Source organism: Rhinolophus hipposideros, assembly GCF_964194185.1.
Source record: "Rhinolophus hipposideros genome assembly, chromosome: 25".
Taxonomy (NCBI): domain Eukaryota; kingdom Metazoa; phylum Chordata; class Mammalia; order Chiroptera; family Rhinolophidae; genus Rhinolophus; species Rhinolophus hipposideros.
This window is the reverse complement of record NC_138071.1, coordinates 29,602,034-29,624,206: the sequence shown is the minus strand read 5'-3', so window position 1 is coordinate 29,624,206 and position 22,173 is coordinate 29,602,034. Positions and strand designations below refer to the sequence as shown.

Here is a 22,173-nt window from a genome sequence, read left to right as displayed (position 1 = left end):
GAACGTAATAAATGAGTGATACTAATTAACTTTTGATGGATTACTAATGTTCTCGTCTGAACAGTAAATTTGTATAGCTAGTTAGGATTTTTTTAAAAAAACTTCTATGTATTTAAGTGTGTTTTTCTAGGACCCATCAGCTCCAAGTCAAGTAGTTGTTTCAATCTAGTTGTGGAGGGCGCAGCTCATAGTGGTCCATGTGGGGATCGAACCGGCAACCTTGTTAAGAGTACCATGCTCTAACCAACTGGGCTAACTGGCTGCCCCCAGTTAGGATTTTTAATAAAGGGAAAGTACTCTGATCCAGTGTATGAGAGCTCAGAGAGTGACTGGCACTCACCCGCCCAATGCCCTGTCTCAGTGTCTCTGTTTTCTGACACTGTTCCTGTTCAGGCTTATAATCTTGCCTGAGAAAAGGTCACAGCCACACATATCTAAATAACTGAGCTATCTGGTGACATACATTCAAATACCTTAAATTGAAGTTTGTCATAAAATATTTTTCAGATGAAAATAATTCCAGTTAGGATCATTTACCTGGAAGGAGCCTTAAGATGTAATTTTTAAAATGTTAACAATTAAAATGTTACAATTAAAACTAGAAAGCAAACTATGGTAAGGGTCTAATTTGTACTAGGAATCAAGACCCCCAACCTGGCTGAGAGTGTTAGTAGGACATCTGTACATAGTCAGCGCAGACGGAACAGGTGAGCCGGCGCCCCCAGCACCATGCTGACCAGAATAGTGCGAGCCACGTTCTGGACCTGTTGCCTGTGCTGGTGGGACGCACTGTCTTTGATCGGTAACCCACGTTAGCTGTAGTTTCTGTTCGCTTGTTTGGTAGATGTCTGTTACCTGGCTGAGGAAATTTCCTTCTTTTCCTACTTTGCTGGAGTTTGTTTTTTTAATCAGGAATGGATGCTGGACTTTGTTAAATGCTTTTTCTGCATCTATTGACACAATCAAGTGGCTTTTCTTTTTTATTCTTAACGTGCAGAATTACATTGAGTCATTCTTGAATGTTAAACCAATCTTGCACTCGTGGGACAAACCGCACTTGGTCGTGACATATTATCTTTTAACATCATTTTCCTTCTGCCGGGAACACTTTCTTTAACAGTCCTTGTAATTCAGGTCTACTAGTGATGGATTCTTTCAGCTTTCTCAATGTGTGAAATGTCTTTATTTTGCCCCTTTTTTTTGGATGTTTTCACTGGGTATAGAATTTTAGATTGAGTTATTTTTTTCTTCAATATTTTAAAGATGTTACTTAACGGTCTTATTTGCATAGCTTTTGACAAGAAATTTTCGGTGCTAATTATCTTTGTTCTTTTTAATGTAATTTATCCTTTTTAAAATTTGACTGCTTATAAAAATTTTCTTATTGGTTTTAAGCAGTTTGATTATGATATGCCTTGGTATAGTTTTCTTCAGAATCTTGTTCATTGAATTCGTTGAACTTCTTTTAGCTCTAGGTATATAGTTTTCACCAAATTTGGAAGATGTCCAACCATTACTTCTTCAAATATGTTTTTTTTTCCCATTCTCACTTTTCTGTTCTTCAGGAACTCTCACCACAAGCACACTAGCAATTTAAAACTAATTCACAGTTCACTAATACTCTATTCATTTTTTTGTCTGTTTTGCTTTCTCTGTTTCATTTTGAATAGTTTCTATTGATTTCTTCAAGTCCACTAATCTCTTCTTTTGCAGCATCTAATGTCATTAATCCCATGTAGTGTGTTTAATATCTTATGTTGTAATTTTTCTTTGTAGAAGATCAACTCGGGTCTGTTTTATTTCTTCCATATCACTACTTAAGTTCAATCTTTCCTGTAGCTTGTGAAATACAGTTGACCCTTGGATAACGCCGGGTTTAGGAGCACCAACTCCCCCACACAGTCACAAACATCTGTGTCTAACTTTGAGTTCCCCAAAACTTCATGTGTGAGGGAACATCTGCTCTCTTTTACTCCATGTTGGCTGGAACATGAAATTAATAAACATATTTCTAATTGATGTAATTTAACGAAACTCTATTTGCACAGTAAGGCTGGTCAAAGGTAAAGTCCGTGCTGCAACAGCACCATCTTTCATTCTACCCCCAAAGTAGAACCTCTATACTTTTAGAATGACTTTGTTTTTGAACAAATTGTTTAATTGGCAATGAGCCTATTTACATTAATCTGAAATTGATGATGTTTAAAATGATTGTAGATTTTACTGTTTCTTTAAGTTGCATTTATTTTTTGATACTACGTTAGGCTAAGTTATTTCAGAAGTCTGGTTTAGAGGAGGGAATTTGAAAACCTAGTCAAGAAAATTTAAACTAACCATAGTGAGAGTCTAGAGTGGGGGAGAAATGTGTTAATCCCAATGTTTCATCAAAGTACATTTAATCTCTAAATTTGTTTTTCTGTAACATGATGTATGTGCTCTGTTTGGCAGTCTTATAGTAAAACCATGGATAGCCACGTCAGCCCTTTGTGTGATACGCCAGCAAACATCATTTATAATGAAGTTACTTTAATGAGCCCTTTAGCATGTCGTTTATAAACTTGCGCCCAACTTCTTGCTAGTTAAGGCACAGGAGTATGCTTGCTAAAAGTCGGAGTTGACTCAGGTGGGCTAATGAACGTCAATTCTGTTGACTCATATTGCAGGTGGAGTAACCAGCTTTTTCTTGAAATGAGGTTTTGTTTTGTACCCTAGTTCTTTTATAAGGTCTGAATAGAAAAAGGTCTTTATTCAAGGAATTGTGCGTAAAACATTTTCAACTGAATCCTAGTGGGGAGAGCTGATGTGTGGTTTGTCGTGAAGAGTAGTTTATTGACAGATAATCCAGATAATGTGGCCTCATGCTTATCCCCTGCTTAACGCACTAAGCTTCTTACTTGGTACATATTTTACTTGTCTTTTAAAGAAATGCACTTCTAAGTGGGAATAAGCATTTCAGTATTTGACTGGGAGAGGTAGATAACCACATTTGATAATGAATTTTCTTACAGTTAGTAGTATTTTAAATTTTGCTACCTTAAAACTTGTATACCTTTCTCCAGAAAGAGATTTTGAAGTATTATACATTTGCATAGTAAGTGTTTTTAAGTTAAACTTTAAGTAATATTACTTTTTTCTTAAGTGTTGGTACTTTCAATAAAAAAGTACATTTTACAATTTAATTATTGCTGTGACAAAAACCTCTCAGAAGTTTAGAGAAATGTTAGTTTAAGGTTTCTTGCTGTCTAGTCTTACAGAATTTTCAGAATTGAAGAGCAGTGTGTGTTGTGCAGAGTAATCTTTTAGTCAATATTAGTTAGATTTTTTAAATGTTGAATTTGAAATAATGCCTTTAGAACTAGTCCCTATAACCTAACAGCTTGTATCATGCCTGAGTCCACTGTATCAGCAGGCTCACGGCTTCCTGTGTGAAATCAATGTGAGGTGTCCTGGGGCCAAAGCATCTAACAGCAGACATTGTTCTTTGCCTGGTGTTTTATCTTTGGTCTTGATCCTGACTCTCGAGATACCAAGTTGAGTCCACGAAGAAGTTCTAGCGAGAACGCTTTCCCATCGTTCGTACCGCATCTGCCGTTCTTTCTATGCTGGTGCATTGGGCCCCCGACCTCACTCGCATGTGTGTTAATGCGGCCCAGCTTGTACATGGGCCACATGCGGGTGGTGGCTGAATTCAGCACGTACCAGTGGCTTCACCAGTGGAGTGTGTATCCCGTGAAAAAACTGTTAAAACTTGGATTTATCTTTATTGCTGGAATTGTGATTTAAAGTTTTTGTCTGTTTATAATGTATCTGTCAGTGAATAGTACACATATAGTTTATAGATAATCACACACACATATGTTGGGTATATGTGCTCTAATTTTGTTTTTGCGAATGGTGGAGTATGATCAAACATTTTTTAGACCAGATAAAACCTATGGGGCATCTGGGCAAGGATTTGTGTTCTGTGGTCTCTGGGTGCCTACATAAACAAGCTTCATGATATACACAGTTCTCTGTGTGTGCAGATGTGTGCTTTTCCTGTGAAAGAGCCATGCCTCTCACCAGATTCTCAGAGGAGTCTCTGGGCCTAGTGATCAAATAAACCACTTGTCTGGGACCCCAGGCCAAAAGCCAACGAGGTTGGTTCTGTAAGGGCTACATCTTGTCTAAAGATGGCTTCCTAGGTGAAATAGGTGGCATTTTATTGGAAAATAAAATGTATCATTAGATACATACTCCTTGTAACAAGTACAGTTTCGTCAAGGCGTCTGAGAAGCCGCGGCTGCCACGGCCACCGTGATCTCATGCCGTGTGAGCTGTACCACGCAGCCTGCTGTGGTCGAGCCCTGTGCCTTCTTTGGAAAGAGATTTCATTGTGTGTTTCCATTAATCCTCTGTCCCTTTAAAAGGTTATGGTAGATTATTGTCTCTCAACTTCAAATCCATCGGCCCTGGGTAGATGTGGCTACAAAGAAACTTCCCATCCTTCTGACACTGTTTGGATGTGAAGGTTTTCCTGTTGTCTCCATAGCTGCTTTTGTGGAGTCTGTCGCTCCAGCAGGGGACAGGATTGCATGGGGTGCTGATGAGAGTTAAGTTCCAAAGCTGGCTGGTAGGGTGAAATTCAGTTCAGTCGAAATTATCCTTGAAATCCTTAGACCACCTATAAAGTGAAAGTCCATGGTTTTGTTTTCACAGTCCTTTCTGGGTAAAAATTTTTATGGCCCTGTGTAGCTCTTCGATTTCTTCCTTGAAAAATGTCCACAATATACCAGTGGTCAGAAAGATCCAACCACTCACATACTCTTTTCAGTAAGTACTAGGCCTTGGGCACACGTTCATTGAATAGAATGACTATTTAAATTGTTTTTTTAAATAAGAGGACTTGTTTTTTTAATGTGTGTAGGTGAATTACAGTAACTCCAGTGCATATAGGACATACCCACACTATGTTGCCACCTCTGTCACTTAATTCCACAGCCTGTAGCATCCGATGCACACTAATAACTAATAACTGTTTGTTTACTCATTTATGTAATAACTGTGAGTATACGCAGGCATTGGGATCAGAGGAGGGGAAAAGACACAGTCCCTGCCCTCGGGGAACTCACATTCTACTGGGGAGCTAGGCAAAAAGTAAGCCAGACAGCAAAGCAAACACCTCAGGTACTGTGTGCTGTGAAGAGCCATAATCTGGCCATGGAGAGGCCAGCTATTTTCCATGGGGTAAATAGGTGCCCTCGTTAGGAGGTGACTTAGGAACCAGGACCTGCAGGGAGAGAGGGGACAAGCGGTGGCAGAGGTGTGCGGGTTTGTCAGGTGTCTTTTCCATCATGACTCTAGTTCCTGATTTCAGCTGAGCATTCATCTGGCCTCCCCACATGAGCAGCACAGTGGGCTTCTTGTCCACGAGAGTGTAAATTCTGAGTGACTGGCAAGAATCATTCAGCCTCATGGCTCCTCACTTCCAAGTGACTGTGGCAAGTGGATAAGTGGATAGGTTAGGGCCAGCTGTTCCTGCAGGTCATTCCACACAATAGCCACGATGTACTTCAAACTGGGATTCTCACTGACGGAAGAGAGAAATCCGTGGAATTTGATCTGCTTTGTACTTTATTTTGTGACATGTACGTATAAAGCCATCATACCTGATTTTATTAAGGGCTGTTCTGTTTGTTTTTAACAGGAATCACTAGATTTGATCTCCTTGGAGACTTTGGAAGGTTTAACTGGCTGGGAAATTTCTATATTGTCTTGTCCTACAATTTGCTTTTCGCCGTTGGGACAACACTGTGTCTGGTCAGAAAATTCACGTCTGCCGTCCGAGAAGAGCTGTTCAAGGCCCTAGGTAATCCATCCGTGGGGGGATGGACACTGTCTCCTCTTCTACTAATTGACCCTGCTTGTTGTTTGTGCTCTTGTGTAAATGACCTCTTCCTCATCGGTAAAATAACCCTTTCCTCATCCTTCTTATTTTTAGGATGGTTGTGAATATTAACTGAGATAATTCTTGTAAGGGCCCCAGCATTGTACTGGGACATTGGAAAGGCTCAGAAAATAGCTCTTTTATTGTTACGTTAATGGTAGTCACTGTGAGATGAGTGTGAGAGTGTGCTGAAGGCTTAGTTTTGGTAATGATACCTCTTACTGTTTTTCAGTTAGGGATTTTTTTGAGGCTTAGATTTTACAAGTATCAGGCTGACCCTTGATTCTCTTCAGTAAGCTAAATAATAATTCAGGATAAAATATTCGTATTCTTGGCATTAATAGGATGTGTATTCCATGAGTCACATGCTTTGTGATAGCATTAAGAGCTCTGGAGCCTGGCTGAAGTATAAAGGGTACAGTTGTAACCTAGGAGTGCATTTTCATGCTCACTATAGCATTAGCACTAAACATATTTCAGCCTTACATTTTAGGAATACTAGGACAATGGAAACTATCGTGCTCTATAAACCCTTTTGGGTTTGGGCCGTGTACTTTCATAATAAAAGACAAGAAAGGCAGTGATTTATTGCAGAAAATCCTGACATTAGCTCACGGATGAATTGACATCATTTGAATGTGAGCATTCTGTGTTCCACTGTGGCTTTGGCTACTGTAAAAGGCAGCAGAACACTTCAGTTGTGGAAGTGCACATAACTTAAGCCTTATGAGCAGCGGTAAAGCTTTGCACCCACCAAGTCTTTTCAAGCCTGATGATTGAAAGGATGACCTTTGGAAGGAAAAGGACTTCAGATTATCTCTTCATTCATGTTTTACTTTATATTCACTGTGAGGGGCTGACTGATGAAATATCGGCCTGAAAGGGAAAATCTAGGTCTTATGTCAGCGGAAGCACCAGCAAATGGATGCATTTTAATGCCTTGGTTCTGCAGTGCTGGTCAGACGTCATTAGACCCTTCTCTCAGCCGGGTGACCAGTTTGGGTGTGCAGTTTAAAAACACTTCGTTTTTAAACCTGATATAATATTAGCAACATTAGTTAGCCATGATCTCAGAGCAATTCCTGCTTAGCATTCACTAAGTGAGACGGTGGTCCAGGCACTGCAGGAACGTCCGCTAGGTGTCCTGGATGGCGGCTGGCTGGGGAGGCCTGTGTCTGAGCCGTCCTGCGCCGTCGGCACCGCACCGACTGGATCATCAGTCGTGTAGAGTGTCCGATAGATTTGGATTTTTCCCACGTTTCTGTCATTCTTTGGAGTGCTCTAAGGAAGTGATGCCTGACACGCAGGAAGAGGCCCCCCTTAGTACGCATGACAAGGGGTAAGCTGAGGTCTCACTGGGGTCATAATGTGAGTACGGTGTGACCGTCCCCTCTCTTCCCTTCCTTGTAGGTACTTTCTGCTGCTGTGTCATTGGTAGTAGCAGTGTCCATGCCGTAGTCCCTGGCACCTGGTAGAAACTCACTGTAGCTGTGGGGATGGCGGTGGGGGCGATTGGTCCTGCACAAGACAGACGTCATGGGTCCTCAGAGCTGCGCCCACGTTTCAGGAGGAAGCAGCGGAAATAACCTACCGAAAGGGGGTTCTGTGTCAGCCGGGGGGTCAGTCCCCTCGCAGCTGCTCTCCCTCCTGTAGCTCACAGCCACCAATGTGGATTCCTGTCGCACTCGGTGTTTTGCCATCCCTAGGCGAGAGCTGCTTTCTGTGTTGGATTCAGTTTTTCCTTCCCATTCATCCATCACAGGCAGACTCAGTTTTTCCTTTCTTTTCATTAAGATGTGCAGGTGATAGAAAATTTTCAGTTAGGAGTGCTATGTTGGTTAAAGAGTGATATAAAGTTGCATAACTGTCAGGCAGATAACATCTGGAATTTTAGGGGGCAAATAATCTTATCCAGGTACGTTTCTGAGTTGTCACAAAGATCTGAGCCTCATAAAAGCTGTTTCCTCAGAATCTCTTCCTTACATGTGTTCCTGAGTGCCTTTGTGCCTCACGGACTCAGATGCCTGGAGCTTTACAGTCACAGGGACTCTTAAACCGTCTTTGACCTTTTCTCCCCGCGAGAGCAGGGTGCAGTATTGTTCTGTGTACTGGCCACATCAGGTCAACTATTGCTGTGTGACACAGAGGGAACTTAATGTAACTTAGGGAATGGTACTTTGTTATTCTGTGAAGTGTTCCTGAGTACTGAAATATTACTTATCTTCAACTGTTTTTTTTTTGTTGTTGTTGTTATTTCTTCCTCTTTTTCGTAATCTTTTTCTCTTTAATTACATGATTAACATTTTGCGGTGTCTTTCATACGTTTTCCTGTGTGTGTATATATGTGTGCGTGTGTGTTTTAAAACAAAGTAGGATCATACTTGTCTGTGGTTAGGCTCCCTGGGAAGCGCACTCCGGGATGGGAACAAGCTTGCAGGAGGTTTCTCGGAGCGTTCTTGGGATCAGGCACCAGTGGGCCATGTGCTTCTCATCAGAAGCCCTAGTGGGCCCTGGGGGTGGTGACGAAGGAATGGCCCTGGAGCTGGGGCCACATTGGATTGGACAGAGGGCGTGACTTCCCCCCTGGCAGCTGCCTGCAGCTTAGCCCCCGCCACCCCCCACCCCAGGAGCTGCCAGCGGGGGAAGAGACTTTCACCCTAAAGGGGGTCTGGTCAGCACCTCTGTTCACAAGGTAGCATTTAACAGTTGGCCTTGTTACTCTCCCAGCCCTTTGCCAGCGCTGTTCGGGCATCATATCTCACCATTTACTTCTTTTCCTGCAGGGCTTCATAAGCTCCACTTATCACATACTTCAGGGGATGCAGGAACAAGCAAGCCTTCTGCAAATGGGCATCAGAAAGCGCTGTGAGACACAGCACCGCCTGCAGCTGGGCACCCGTGCCCCCGGCATGCGGCAGCCAGGCCACAGTCAGCCGGACCTGTCACTGTCCTCTTTCCAGAGTTTCCCAAGCGCTCACCTTGTGCTGGCGCAGGCCCTGTGCTGTCCAGCCGCATGCGGGCGCCTTTGGCGGCACGCTCCTCTGTGCATGTTTGCTCCTACCCGCCGGTGGTCACCCCCAGGAGGACGCCAGAAAGGCCAGCGTCAGCCTTTCTAAGGATTCACTGGAAGCCACAGCCTGTTATTCAGAACCTAGAAGCCTGCGTGCGAGGCGTCCTTGGTGCTGGGGTGCGAGGGAAGGCGCTGTAGAGCATGAGGCTTACTGACGTCCTCATTGCAGGCGCATTCGAACTGTGAGAATCACAAATCACGTTTTCACTTCCTTAAAGAAAAAGCACAAGGCATAGTTCTGATTTGTGTTGCGGAGCGATGCTGAGTGGACTTTGAGTCTTGGGAAGACAGGAAATACCTTTGAAGCCTGTGCCTGGGTAGAGTCCACGGGACGCAGTCTGAGCAGGAGCCGCGTCTCCTTTCCCAGCCGCACTGCTGAGTTGGGACCTTGCCTGTGCCCAGGCACAGGCACTCACAGTTCTCAGCCTTTTCTCAGAATCCTTTGATTCCTTCTGCCTCTGCGTCCCCTCTGAGACCACACACACTCTGTGGTAGAATCCCTTATCCCAACACATTCTGCAGCGGGGGTCACTTTTATATACGCCAGTTTAACCCACAGACCCATGAAGGTCACCAGTTTAATACCCAGACACACAGCACCAGCATTCCTGGGGCAAGAATCGTTTTGCAGTGATCATTCACTTATCAAGTTGTAAATAATCCTGGGGTGGTTTCTGGACTTTAAGTCCACTGAATAAAAACTGTGAGATGACCATCCTATGGCAGAGTACTGAAAATTGTGCACACGGAACATGAGATGGGCTGTTTGCACACATTTGTAGTCATTCCATCTCTGTAAATACATGTCACATGCACTGTGTTACATGCACGATGTGTCATATGATCCACGTGTGTGGCAATTGATAGTCTGTGTTCAGACAAGAGTGAAACAACATTTTTCTCAAATTGTTGAATTTAAAGCCTTTTTGGGAAGGAGATATTTATGAAAAACAGGCTGCATTACTTGATGTCCAAAATTTCCACTTAGAGCCAAAATAATCAGAAAAATGAATCGTATATTTGTAAGCTCCATTGAGTATGCGTGTCCTTTGTTTATGCCTCTGCCTTTCCTTCTGAGCTTCTCTTGTTAAAATGCAGCTTCGTTTTTAAAAAAGGAACATTTTATGATTGTACATAGCACCCGGTAAATACCACTAGTCCTCGTGTTGGGGACTGTCCCAGCATCGGGTCCACACACTGAGAACCTAAGCAAAGCTGGCTGTTTTCTGGTTTCATGGACATGCACGTGCCCCTCTGTAAGCATTAGCTGCAAGCTCTGTGTCTCACTGAGACTTGCCTGCCGTCCATGCTGTGAGCAGACCAGGTCAGGGAGGGAGTGGAAGAGACTTCTTCAAATACAACAATATCACTTTTAAGTTACACCGATTTCAGGGCACGTCCAGAGGAAGTGTTCCTGGGTATTTGTAAGATGTCTGAACTTTTTTGAGTAAAGTATTAAACTTTTCAATGTCTGTATCTACTCTGTTCATTGGAAGTTTCTGTCTGCAGACCTGAGGCCTCGGGTTAGTCGGCGGTAATGTGTGTTATCAGTTTCTGAGGCTGGTTGTCTCTGTCGCTGTTGGAACAGAGGACACGCATCACGTGGGGGGACAGTGTGAACCTGGGGGCTCAGGTGCCTCTATGGACACAAATACACGCAGTTACAGCCCCTTGGGGCTCTGCAGACAGCAAGTGTGTCCCAGTCTTACACACAGGCAGCTTCCTCTGGAGGGAGGGGCTTGTCCTACATGTAGATGTGCCTGTGGACACACACCGGAGCCTGCAACAGGAGTGGGTGACGGTACCCTGAGGCCTGGCACTGGACACTGGTGAGGACACGCACCTTTTGGGTCTCCCTTTGCTGCAGATGTGGCTGGTGAGGGTGCAGCGCCGAGTGGGGCCTAGGGTGAGTACCTGTGATGCCCCTAGCACTGGACCCCGGCTGCCCCTACCCCCAGCTCGCCACTGTACTCAGTTTCTTACAGGGACCTGGCCAAGGCCCACCGTTAATTGGTTCTGCAATATTGAAATAAGTTATTTTAAAATCATCAAATTTACAGAATATAACATTGGTAATGATTTTTACTGACTTCCCAAGGTATTTCTTAGATTTAGTTTTTACTTAGCTTTATGTGCATTCTATACAGAATAGATCTGTTTCAAATATGAGACTTTATGTGAACATTTTACACACGAGTGTGACCTCCATCACACTGACGGGGTCAGTGGATGAGGGTGGAACCTTTGTGTGGTTCTGACTCCGGGACCCTCGCACCTCCTGCGCTTGCCGCTGTGGCCTCAGTGAACCTGAGTTTGCCAACAGCACGGATTTTCATTGGGAAACCCGATGTGGCTTTTTTTGTAGTTAGCAGAGCATCTAATGCATAAAGGCAGAATTCTTACAGTAATTAAAAAATATGAGCACACATGAAGTGCTGACTTTTTAAACTTTAAAAATCTGGTTTGATGTTACTTTAAAAATGTTTTTTGTTTACAGTGTTTTGTTTAAAATTGTCAGTCTTGTTTGTTTCTATGAGATACTTTCAGTGTGACTTTTTAAATTTCATAGAAATTAAAATTTTACAAAAGTGAGTTCATATTTTGGCGTACAGGCACTCAAATATGTGGTTTAAAAAAAATCTTAAATACTGTCATGTCTAAGGGTCTATATAGGTTACTTCTGTTTCAGTTTTATAAATGGCAATAATTATTCTAGTGCCATGCAGAACTGAGAAAGAAGTGGGTATTTTCTCTTTCCTTTCTCTTCATCCAGAGATCGATTTCTTGCAACCTGAAAGAAATGTAGCAAAAGTAATTGGAATTATGTATGTTGTTTAGTTGTTTGAATTATTTGGATTTGGTTCTTCTAATTTCTTCCTAGAAGGCCTGAACCACCTAATTGTGTCCAGGCAGCTTCATCCCGAGTTCCCAGAAGACTACATGACACCAGCCTCAGGTGACAAACAGGAGCCTTTACACCAGTGGCTTTTAAGCTCTTTGGCCACAGGAAGACACATTTTATATTGTAACTCAGTGTACAGCACACTTCTATATGTATAAACTAACATTTAACAAAACCGTACCTACTTTTACTATGTGTGTATGCTGGCAATTTCTGTTCTGTTGTTATTTTAAAAAATTCTAGATACAATCCCCTAAGTCGTTTCCTGAACTACTAATGGATGGTAAACTTCAGTTTGAAAAATGTGACTTTGGAATCTGAAAGAAGAACAAACACAAAGACCATTTTTTGGGTTGTGAAAATTGTTCAGGTAAGATACGTGATTATAAACACGACTGAAGCAAATATATTGTCATGCAAATTGTTGCACTGCAAAAATTAATTAAAATCAGTAGAAATTGCAAAAACTGAAAAATGGGTTACAAAATTTCAAAACTAGGTGATTGATCCATATATCTTGAAGGGGCAGAGCTAGGAGCTAGCTTTCAAGAGAAGTGATTTAACTTCCAATTCTGTGTAATTCAATTAGGAAAACGTTTTTGCAAATTCAAATGTAACCACATAGGAAAGTCAGACAACCCCAGTCACTTTTGGACATGACTTTGGTATTATGGCCTTCTGAACGTGCTCAGAAAGTAGCGTTCACAGGAGGCAGCAGCCACTGTCCGTGGTGTCTGAGGACAGAAGCGAAACAGGGACCTTTAGTGTCAGGATGTGTGGAGGTGGAAAGTCAGATGGGGGGCTGAGAACCCAAGGAAGATGTTTTACCAGTTACTGAAGTGCTGTGTGATGTCTTTTCCTTTGGAAAGCTATTATTAAAAGAACACACTGCTATAGACGGTGGTCCTGGGCATCACGGATTTGGGACTGCAGTGGCAGTGACATAATGCCGCAGGTCTCCATTTATGGCCTCTTGGAAGTGTGTACACCCCTTCTGTGCTGGCTGGACAGTCTGCCTGGAGAGTGAAGTGACAGACATTCTGGTCTTTCCTGTGTACACCGCCCTTCTCAAAGGCGCTTTATTTGAAGAGTGCTTTCAGGTTACCAGTGGGCTGGTCAAACGTGAGCTGTATGCAGTACCCATGCCAATGGCCAGGCCTGGGACACGGTTCTGGAACCAGGCAGGCCCACTGCTGCCATTCATAACTTTGTGTAAATAGGCCAGTTAATTCGATGAAGAAAGGGAGTAATTTACTGTTCTGAGCAATCCTTACTGGTCCATGAGAAGTACAGCAAGTCAGTAAATGCCAGAATCTCTGAAACCCAAATTTTATCATTTCCTCACTTGAGCCGATTAAATGAATGAATTTGAAATTTTATAGGTGAAATAAAACTGGATGGGCTGTTAGCTTTTATAGCATAGCTGGGTTTCCCCTGTATGAACTAAGAGAATGGATTACATTGTGGTACTTAACCCCAACCCCCACAACTCGTCCACATTTAAGGTAGGCTCCCCCCAAATGATATGCTACTTCCTGACCATGAGTTCAACTTTCAAGAATTTTCTTCTGGTAGCAAGAGCGGCAGACTGGACAGACATGGAAAGGAGAGCTGTGCCCCCAGGAGAACTCCTCCAGGGCCAGGAGACACTCGTGGTGAAACGTGTGTGAGCAGGACAGGAGTACCGTCTCCCGGGAGGGCTGGCCACCACCTGTCCCCGACGCCTCACGCTGGCAGCTGCTGCTCCCTGAGAGCGGGGTCAGGCAGATGGGACACTCGCAGGCCTCCCGGTGCAGAGCCTGCAACACAGACGAGATTAAGGCTCTTACTGTCATCCTAAGAGGAAATTTCCAGGGTGAAGAGAGAACTGTATACTTAAGAGATGGATCTGGTGAAGACAAAGACGTTTCGTTGTGTAAAGCTCATCCTAGTTGCTACAGACTAGGGCAAGGGCAGGGCAGGAAACCCGTCAGGAAGTAACACGCGGGAAGTAACGTCTTGCCCTGTGGTGTTTCATTGTTCACAAAATGCCATCATCAAAGCCGAATTTCCAACTGAAGAGCCTTCGGTGAGGAAGGTCCAAGGGGCCTCCTGCTGGAGCCAGCAAAAAGCACTGGCCTGGCTCCCCCGACCCCTGACGAGTCCCTCAGCCTCCCCTCCAGCGTCACCACAGACCCCTGCAGCCGTGCTGCTCCCAGTCACTGACCAGCGCCTACCTGCATGTGGATTTTCCGCCAGTCCTCGTCCGTGAGCTCACGGCCACACTGTCCCTCCAGCTGCTGCAGAACGCTGCGGTTTATGGCCAAGCAGCGGTCGATTTCTGCAAAGAGCTCTTCTACGTCCGTGTGGAAGGAGCACAGGATGCGGTGACTGATCTCTGTGAACTGAGGACACTGGAGTTGGGAGCTAGCTTCATGCTGAGGGGGCCGTTCTTGGGGGAGGAGGAGGCAAGCGCCTCTGGAGTCCTGACCACCTCGTTTTCCTGGTTCCCCTCCAGTCCCTGCTTGAACATGCTTTTTGGGGAAACAGACCTCTGACTATTTACTTAATACCGTGTTTCCCTGAAAATAAGACCTAGCTGGACCATCAGCTCTAATGTATCTTTTGGAGCAAAAATTAATATAAAACCCAGCATTATATTGTTATATAATACCCGGTCTTATTTTAATATAAGACCGGGTATTATATAATTTTTTATATAATTTTTTCTCCAAAAGACGCATTAGAGCTGATGGTCTGGCTGGGTCTTATTTTCGGGGAAACATGGTAGCTCCATGTCCAGGTAATTTGTGCTGAGAGATCACCAGAAAGGTTCACCTGGTTGTCAGCAAGGAATACATTGAAGTTAAAAGTTGAGAGAAGGGAGTTAGAATTTACAAAAGGAGGACAATCGTTGCTATGGCCAAGCAATGGGTAGCTGGAACTGGTTCATGTCTCTGCTTGCCAGCCATCCTCCCGCTGTGGTTGCAGATTATGAATTAATTTAGCGTGACCATTACAGAAAGGAAATCCATCCTCATAAACTAGTCATCCAACCTGCTTTCTCTCACTGAGCTCTAAAATCATAATTTGAAAACCCCCATTGCCTAAGGACCTTAAAAATCTCTTTACATAAGCTGATGCAATCAATTCATTGACAGTCGTATGCCCCTTTGCTACAGAACACATCTTCAGGACTTAAAATTCTGTTTTCACTGCCAGCATCATAAATATGGGGGAAGCACATTACATTTTATCTCAAAAGTTTTAGAAAGTTTGCTTTGAAGTTATTGCCCTGAAATACAGTCCCTAATACTCTCCCAAGCTCATTTCTTTATATGAAGTACTAACTTTTGATACAAAAAGATTTAGAAAAGCCCAGTGATCTTAGGACACATGATTTAGTTGGACATTATTGGTTGGTTGTGGCATGGCGTGCTATCGCCTCCTGCTGGCAGGAAACCAGAATTGCCATATGAAACAAATTGACTATCGGCTCTCCTGCTATACAGTGTATGGATTTGTGAATTCAATCCGATGTGACTGGTCAGGTGGACCATGCCTAGATAATGTAGATAATGGACTCATGGGTGCTTTCCCTCAGCCGGTTCATTTTTGTGCCATTACAAGGTAACACTTGCTAACGGTAAAGTAGCGTAACATAGTATCCTTCAGTCTCCTCTAGGCTCAGTTTGGCCGTGTGCCCTAATTTGGAAATATTTACTACGGGATTCTCCCTGATATCTGTGAATTTTAATCTTCAAAATTAAGAACCGTCAACCCTTGTGTATATGCCCTTCTGTCAAGATGTTCTCCTTAAAAAAAAAAATAAAGAAATTTAACATGTCTTAAACTGTAGTAGGGTTTTATGAAGACAATTATTGTTTTTGTTAGTGTTTTGGTTACAGGTGTACAGGTTTCAGATGGTTTTCCCGTTTTTCCATAAGTCGTGCACGATTTTTGGAAACATACACATTAGCAGAAATGCCTAGATTGATAAGTGATCCTGTGATAACGAAAGACTTGAAGAGTCCAGAAGTCAGTCTCACGTGGGTTGGGAAGGAAGAATAATTTCATGGATTTCAATTAAGATCTGGATTATCAGAGTACGAGGGCAAGCATTCGCTGTGGAGGAAATCTTGAGACTGGCAAGAGCTGGGGCGTGGCGGTTCAGTGTGAATGGTTTATTATCAGACTGTATTTGATTTTATTATTTTTCTCTCCCCAATTTTCTCAAAGTGGTGTATGATATACTTAGGGAAAAAGACCCTTTTAGTATAGTTGTGTTTAGAACTTTCTAAAATGTAGGACTTGTGAGCTGCTCTAGATTGGCACTGACCAAAAAAAATGTACCCTGAGCCAAACTTGCACTCTTAAGATTTGTAGGATCTGCATTAAAAAGTTTTTAAAGATGGGAAATTAATTTTAATAATATATTTTATTTAACCTAAAATGTCCCAAATATTACCATTTGAAAGTGTATCGATCAAATAAACTAGTAAAGGGATATTTTGCATTCTTTCTTTCCTGGCGAGACTCTGAAATCCTGTGGGTATTGTGCCTTTCCAGCACATCTGAATTCGGACTTGCCTCTCTTCAAGGACTTGACAGGCCCCAGGTGGCTCCGTGGCAACCTGTTCTGGACAGTGAGGCTGGTGGCTGCATCACTGGGGACAGACTATATCATCTGCGGCACGGAGAGGAAGCTCACCCAGAAACACACCAGCAGCCCCTTCGCCAAATCTTTGAAGACGGATATAAACAGCATGGGCTAAGCTATTGTCTAGAGGGAGTGACAGGAGTGCCTGTCACCTTGCTCTCGTTTGTCCTTCCCCTGCACAGAGCTGTCTCCAGAAGTTGGCATCTCACCCAGAAACCACGTTTCCTTCCCTCTGTGCTGGGTGGGGTCACGCGACATAGCTCTCCCAAGTGGAAATGGGTTTCTGCGGCCAGACACAGGTGTGTGAGGCTCGGGCCGGCAGAGCAGAAGGATGGAGCGGGCAGTGCTTGTGTCCCACAGGGTGGGTGGCATGCCGCAGTCCGGGATGAGACTGAAGCTTCTATTTCCAGCGATTGAAATCCCAGGGTCGTTGGTTCCAGCAAGCAGCAGTGTCCTGATTCTGTGATTACGTGTCATGGCCTTGGGCTGGAGGAGCTGAGCTGAGCCGTCGGAATGCGCCCTTAGGTGTGTGACACGGGGACTTACATCCTAGAGGCTGTAGCGCGTCCCAACCTTCGAATCCAGCCACGTGCCGTTTAACGACGACGGGCACGTGCTGAGAAATGCGGCCTTAGGCGATGGCGTCCTGGTGCGAACACCGTGCTGGCACTGACGTCCAGACGGTCGCCCACGAACCACCTCGGCTGTGCGGTGAAGCCTCCGCTCCTGGGCTGCGAACCCGGACAGAACAGCCGGAAAGGAATCAGGCACACGTCATGCGACCGAGAGCGCGGGAGGCCGCCGGCGCCACGGACGTCTCTGTGGGAGTCGGAGGAACCCTGCAAACGCGCTGAGCTCCGTGCAGGAAGGACGGACGTACACCAGGGCCGTGTGTTCCCATCAGGTGTCACTACTGCACACAGTCGTGTCGCCGCGCTTCCGCCGTCAGCGGCACCACTGACACGTGACCACGCGACGCGCTTTGGCGCCACACCACGTCATCACATTGCGTCAGCACGGCGTTACGTCAGGACACGCCGGCGTTACGTCACGGCACGCCGGCGTCACGTCACGGCGGCTGCGCGTGCTGGCGACCACACGTCAGGAGGGCCAGGCGTGGGCGCCCCGTGGCGCCACCGTCCTGTCACGGGCGTCCGGGGTGTCCCAGGCTCCGGTCACCTCACGGCCCCGGCCGGAGCCGCCTGGCGGGGTGTGGAGCTGAAGTCACTTCAGGAGCTGCCGTCCCGGCACGTCCCGGGCACGTCCCGGCACGTCACCCACGTGGGCCCCGGCGGAGGGCGGCGCTGTGGTGAGTGAGCGGCGCGGCCTGTCCCGGCCCGGGCTGGGGGGCGCCCGTGACGCGGCCGCGCGTGGCCGCCTTCTGTGGACGCGGGGCTCGTCCTCCGCGCGGGCCGCCGGCCTCCCCGGCACAGTGGCCAGGGCGATGCTCGCGGGGCTCCTTGCTCCTCGGCGGGCGCTGCGTCCGGGCGGGTCCGCAGCCGCCTCCCCTTCAGCCGCGCGAGTTCCCCAGGCTCAGGGCTTCTCTTGCTGCACAGTCCCGACCTTACGGGTGTCGGGTCCCCAGGTGGTCCCCAGGCGGTTCTGCACCCAGAGCGCCGCCTGGGGAGGACACGCGTGACACGTGGCGCCGCGGTGCTCTGGGGGCTGTGTGAACGTGGACCCGGCCCAGCAGCGCCCGGGAGCGTGTTAGAAATGCAGCTTCTTGGGCCCCAGACCCGCTGGGCCACCACCTGGGGGCCCCTGTGCTCAGCGGCCCCCAGGGATCTGATGCTCCCGAGTTGGAGACGTCACAGAAGCCGCCTGACCCTTTGCTGAGTGCACGTCGTTGAGCACAGCGCCTGTCAGTCATCGCCGCTGGGGGCCTGACCTCCCCACTCGTGTCGGCTCTGGGAGCTCTCCGAGGTCACGGACGGCAACAGAGCAAACGCAGAGGTGGCAAACACGCGCTTCCTTATGTAGCTGCTCCGACAGTCACATTGGTGTGACCAGCGGTCTCTGGCCTGCAGGGTCTCAGCTCCCGCTCCCCACGTAGGGACGCAGGACACGGCGAGGCCAAAAAGGCACACCCACGGCGCCACAGGTGGAGGAGTCATCCCACTATGGTCTCGCTGGCGGCTGGATCCACAGGATCTGCAACCCGCCGTGCTAACTGCAATCCGCGCTTGCTGGCTCAGCCGCCATCTCCTTGCTAGCCCCCATCTCCCTGCTAGCGTAGCCACGACAGTTATACTAGTGGCCAGTGGCTCACTGGTTACAGCTGACGGCCAACCAGCCACAGCTGCTGGCCATCCAGTCACAGCTGACGGCCATCTACTACCCGAGCCAGCACCTTCCCACGTGAGGCCGGGAGCCTGGAAACTGCTCTCTGGGGCTCTGTCCCCACAGTGGGTCATTATGTACTTCTCTACACTTTGACTGAAAGGCTCCCAGCTGTCCTGAAGTTACACCAGTGAAGTCTCACAGCCTCAGATAAGACCCCTGGGATGGCAATAGAGCTGATAGGCTTGAACTCCCAGGCGGGGGACTCCTTAGTGGCCTAGTGGGGACAATCCTAAATGTCGCCACCTGACCCAGATGAGCCCTCTCCTGCCTCCCATGCTGTTCGCATCACCTTGAGTCCTTCGTTATGTTGTTGTAAATTCGGGGGCTGTGTAACGTAATTGATACTGATAACACCCTACGGTGATTTTCAAGGGTTTTCATGTGTCACCTCACTCGGTCTTTAGGTCTCTCAAGGGCTTACTTAGTATGTGCCTGACCACGGTGAGCACCTTATACTGTCGTCAGTTTTGCAAATATAACAAGTAAATCTGGGGAAGGTGGACCTTATGCTTAATACTGTGATCTTAATGCTAATTGGTGTAAGGTAGCAAACCAGCAAATAAATAGTTAGGATGTGCTGTAACATGTGAGAGTCACAAACTATTTCTGTGCTCAAATGTTTGCTTCTGCCAACGACACCTTGTACAGAGAAACATATTGCTTTAGTCTCATTCCACAAATTCTGATACGTATTTTGCTTTTAATTCAGTTCAAGATATTTTCTAATTTCCGTTTTGACCAACAGGTTATTTAGAACTGTTTCTTAATTGCTTTACATATTTTAAATTCCTTAAGCTATGATGAAAATATTTACAGTCAATTTTTAGAAGTGATATATTTGTACTTTGAAAGAATATGTGCATTACAATTGCAGAGTGGTGGTCTGTGCCATTATTGTTAATGCTCTTTGCTTTAAAATCTATTTTGTCTGACATCAGTACCCCAGTTTTTTCCGTATTGGGTTTTCTTTGTGTATATATATATATACTATATATATATATGTATATATATAGTTTAAATTTATTTATGTATAAATAGATAATATATTATAAATGACATATATAAATTACATATCTATATTTATATACTCACATGCTTTAGTCTTATGTTTTCATGCATAAGACTCTCTTCCAAATGACATATAACTGGATTGTATCTTTTATGGGCACATCAGCCCAATCTGTGTAGTTACCAGCACACCGAGAACTGTGTCCATCCCGCTCTGTGTTTCCTACTTGTCCTAGTCGGTGAGTTTTTAATCTCTCTCTTTCTCTCGACTACTTTGGGGTTACAGCTCCACTTTTATTCTTTGATCTGTACCCTAGCTGTGCAGCCGTCAGTTATTCAAGCGTAAAGCCTCTCCACAGGGCCAGGGTCTCTGGCACGTTGACCGATCTTCCTGACTTGGGTCCCTGTCACACATTTCATCTTGCTCTCTCTTCCAGCCTGCGAGCGGGACACGATCGTGCTTGTCATGCAGAGTCCGTGTCTGTTAGGTCGACTGCATTTCAGCGCCTCCCTTGCACTTCACGGCCCCTCTCCTCTCGGACTGTGGGCTGTTCTCTTCCTCAGGAGAGGCATCATTACAGTTTCCTTAATGAAGACTTTTTAGGGGCACTCCCCCAGCTTTTGTCTGAAATTGCCTTTCTTTTCTCTCCGTTCTTGACTGGAATTTCTATTTGTGTACGTGGAATTCTGGGCTGTCACTGTCTCTTTCAAGACACTGAGATGTCACGCTCGGTCTTCTAGCCTCTGCTGTCACTGTTGCTGCTGTGAGCATGACCTCCCTGTCCTCTCACTGCTTCCAGGATCTGTGCCTTCAGAGTTCTGAATCTTCACTAGACACCTTTCTTCTTTCGTCCTTTAAAAAATCATAGTGGGGCTCCTTTGGCTTAAGTCATGTTTGTATTTCCTTCGGATCTGGAAAATTCTTAGCTGTTCTGCTTTAAACTACAGTCTCTGTCCCTATGTTCTCTTTTCCTTCTGAATCCTGGTTATTGGATGGAACCCTCTCATGTCCTTGCCTGGGCATGTCACTTCCCTGTAGCCACTCACCCTGAAAATGGTGATACAGAGGGAGAGAGAAACTGGGAGAGAAACACGCAGAGCCCCTTCAGTGCTGTGAGCTGAGGGCAGGATATGTCCCCGTGAGTGACACAGCAGCGGGGTCAGTTTTGTTCAGTATTTCAGCTGTTCTGGTAAGAACGAAATGCATGTGTGTACAAGGTAGAAATGCAGATTGTGTAATTTTGGCCATGTATGGATTAAATGCTCTTATATTTGCCTTAAAATTGGCACTGTACAGTATAAAATTCATGCTAATAATTTAAAATGTTTTCTTTACAACATTAAATAGCAAATAAAAAAGCACCATGACAATCTGAGGGAGAGGAGCGGGCCAGCCACAGAAAGAAGTTTGACATTTTCGTCCTCTTCATGGCACTTTCCTCCAGGCTCTGTGCAGTGTCCCCTGCCCACACCCCTGCAGCCGTGCGTCCTCCATGCACACTGCTGGCACCGCTCCCATCTGTGCAGGCACCTGGCAGAGCTGTGAGCCCTGCTTCCTCTCCCCCTCCTCACCGCTCCATGGCAGCACCTGTCACAGCTGGTCACATCCTCTCCCTGGAAACACTTGATCACTTGGCATCTGACACACGGCTGTCTCGACTCTTCCCTATGTCTCATCAGCCATTCAGCTCCAGGACTGAATCTTGCCGGGCCTACCTTGTCTCTAGCCGTCCATTCCTGTGCCCAGCTGTGCTCAGAACTCTGCAGACAGAGACTCTGGCACTCTTGCAGGACTAAGTGCCAGTCTTGTCTGCTATCTGCCAGCGGGCACCTTCTCTTCCAGGTGTCACAGGTAGCTCAGACTTTCGTAAAGCGAACCTTTGCTTTTTCGCCCAGACTGGCCCTGGCCGTTCTATGACCCCTGTTCTTAGCACCAGTTGCTTAGGCCTGAGTCTTAGGCGCCAACCTTCAGTTCTCTCTGTTCCTCAAACCCAAAATCCAATTCATCAGCACATCTTGTCGGCCTGCCTCTGGGCATGTCCACAGTGTCTAATGGCCCCTGGGCCGCCTTGCTGGCCTTCACTCCTGGGAATGGCCTCTCACTGGTTGCAGAGATTGTCACCGGCCACACGTCAGGTCCCTGCTGTGTCACCTGTCAGAACTCCGGTGGTCCCTGGCACTGGAGAGCACCTGTGCCCACCAGGCCTGGTCATGCCAGCCTCTGTTTCTCAACGTCCGATGTCTCCTCTCTGCCTGGAAAAGTGCTCCTCACTTCTAGGCCTGTT

At 46.1% G+C, this 22,173-nt stretch overlaps 2 protein-coding genes across 9 annotated transcripts in view; one reads left to right on the top strand and one right to left on the bottom strand.

The window, feature by feature from the left end:
* LMBR1 (limb development membrane protein 1) overlaps positions 1-10,472 on the top strand; it is a 116,592-nt gene extending 106,120 nt beyond the window's left edge. For all 7 annotated transcript variants that reach the window (XM_081038824.1, XM_081038823.1, XM_081038821.1 and 4 more), the window contains 2 exons: positions 5,687-5,848; positions 8,710-10,472. In XM_081038824.1, the coding sequence (XP_080894950.1) occupies positions 5,687-5,848; positions 8,710-8,795 (248 nt within the window). In that variant the 3' untranslated portion in view covers positions 8,796-10,472. The remainder of the gene's footprint in view (positions 1-5,686; positions 5,849-8,709) is intronic.
* Positions 10,473-12,248: 1,776 nt separating this feature from the next.
* RNF32 (ring finger protein 32) overlaps positions 12,249-22,173 on the bottom strand; it is a 28,252-nt gene continuing 18,327 nt past the window's right edge. For both annotated transcript variants that reach the window (XM_081038828.1, XM_081038829.1), the window contains exons 8-9: positions 14,115-14,282; positions 12,249-13,697 (exon numbers count right to left, since the gene is read on the bottom strand). In XM_081038828.1, the coding sequence (XP_080894954.1) occupies positions 13,446-13,697; positions 14,115-14,282 (420 nt within the window). In that variant the 3' untranslated portion in view covers positions 12,249-13,445. The remainder of the gene's footprint in view (positions 13,698-14,114; positions 14,283-22,173) is intronic.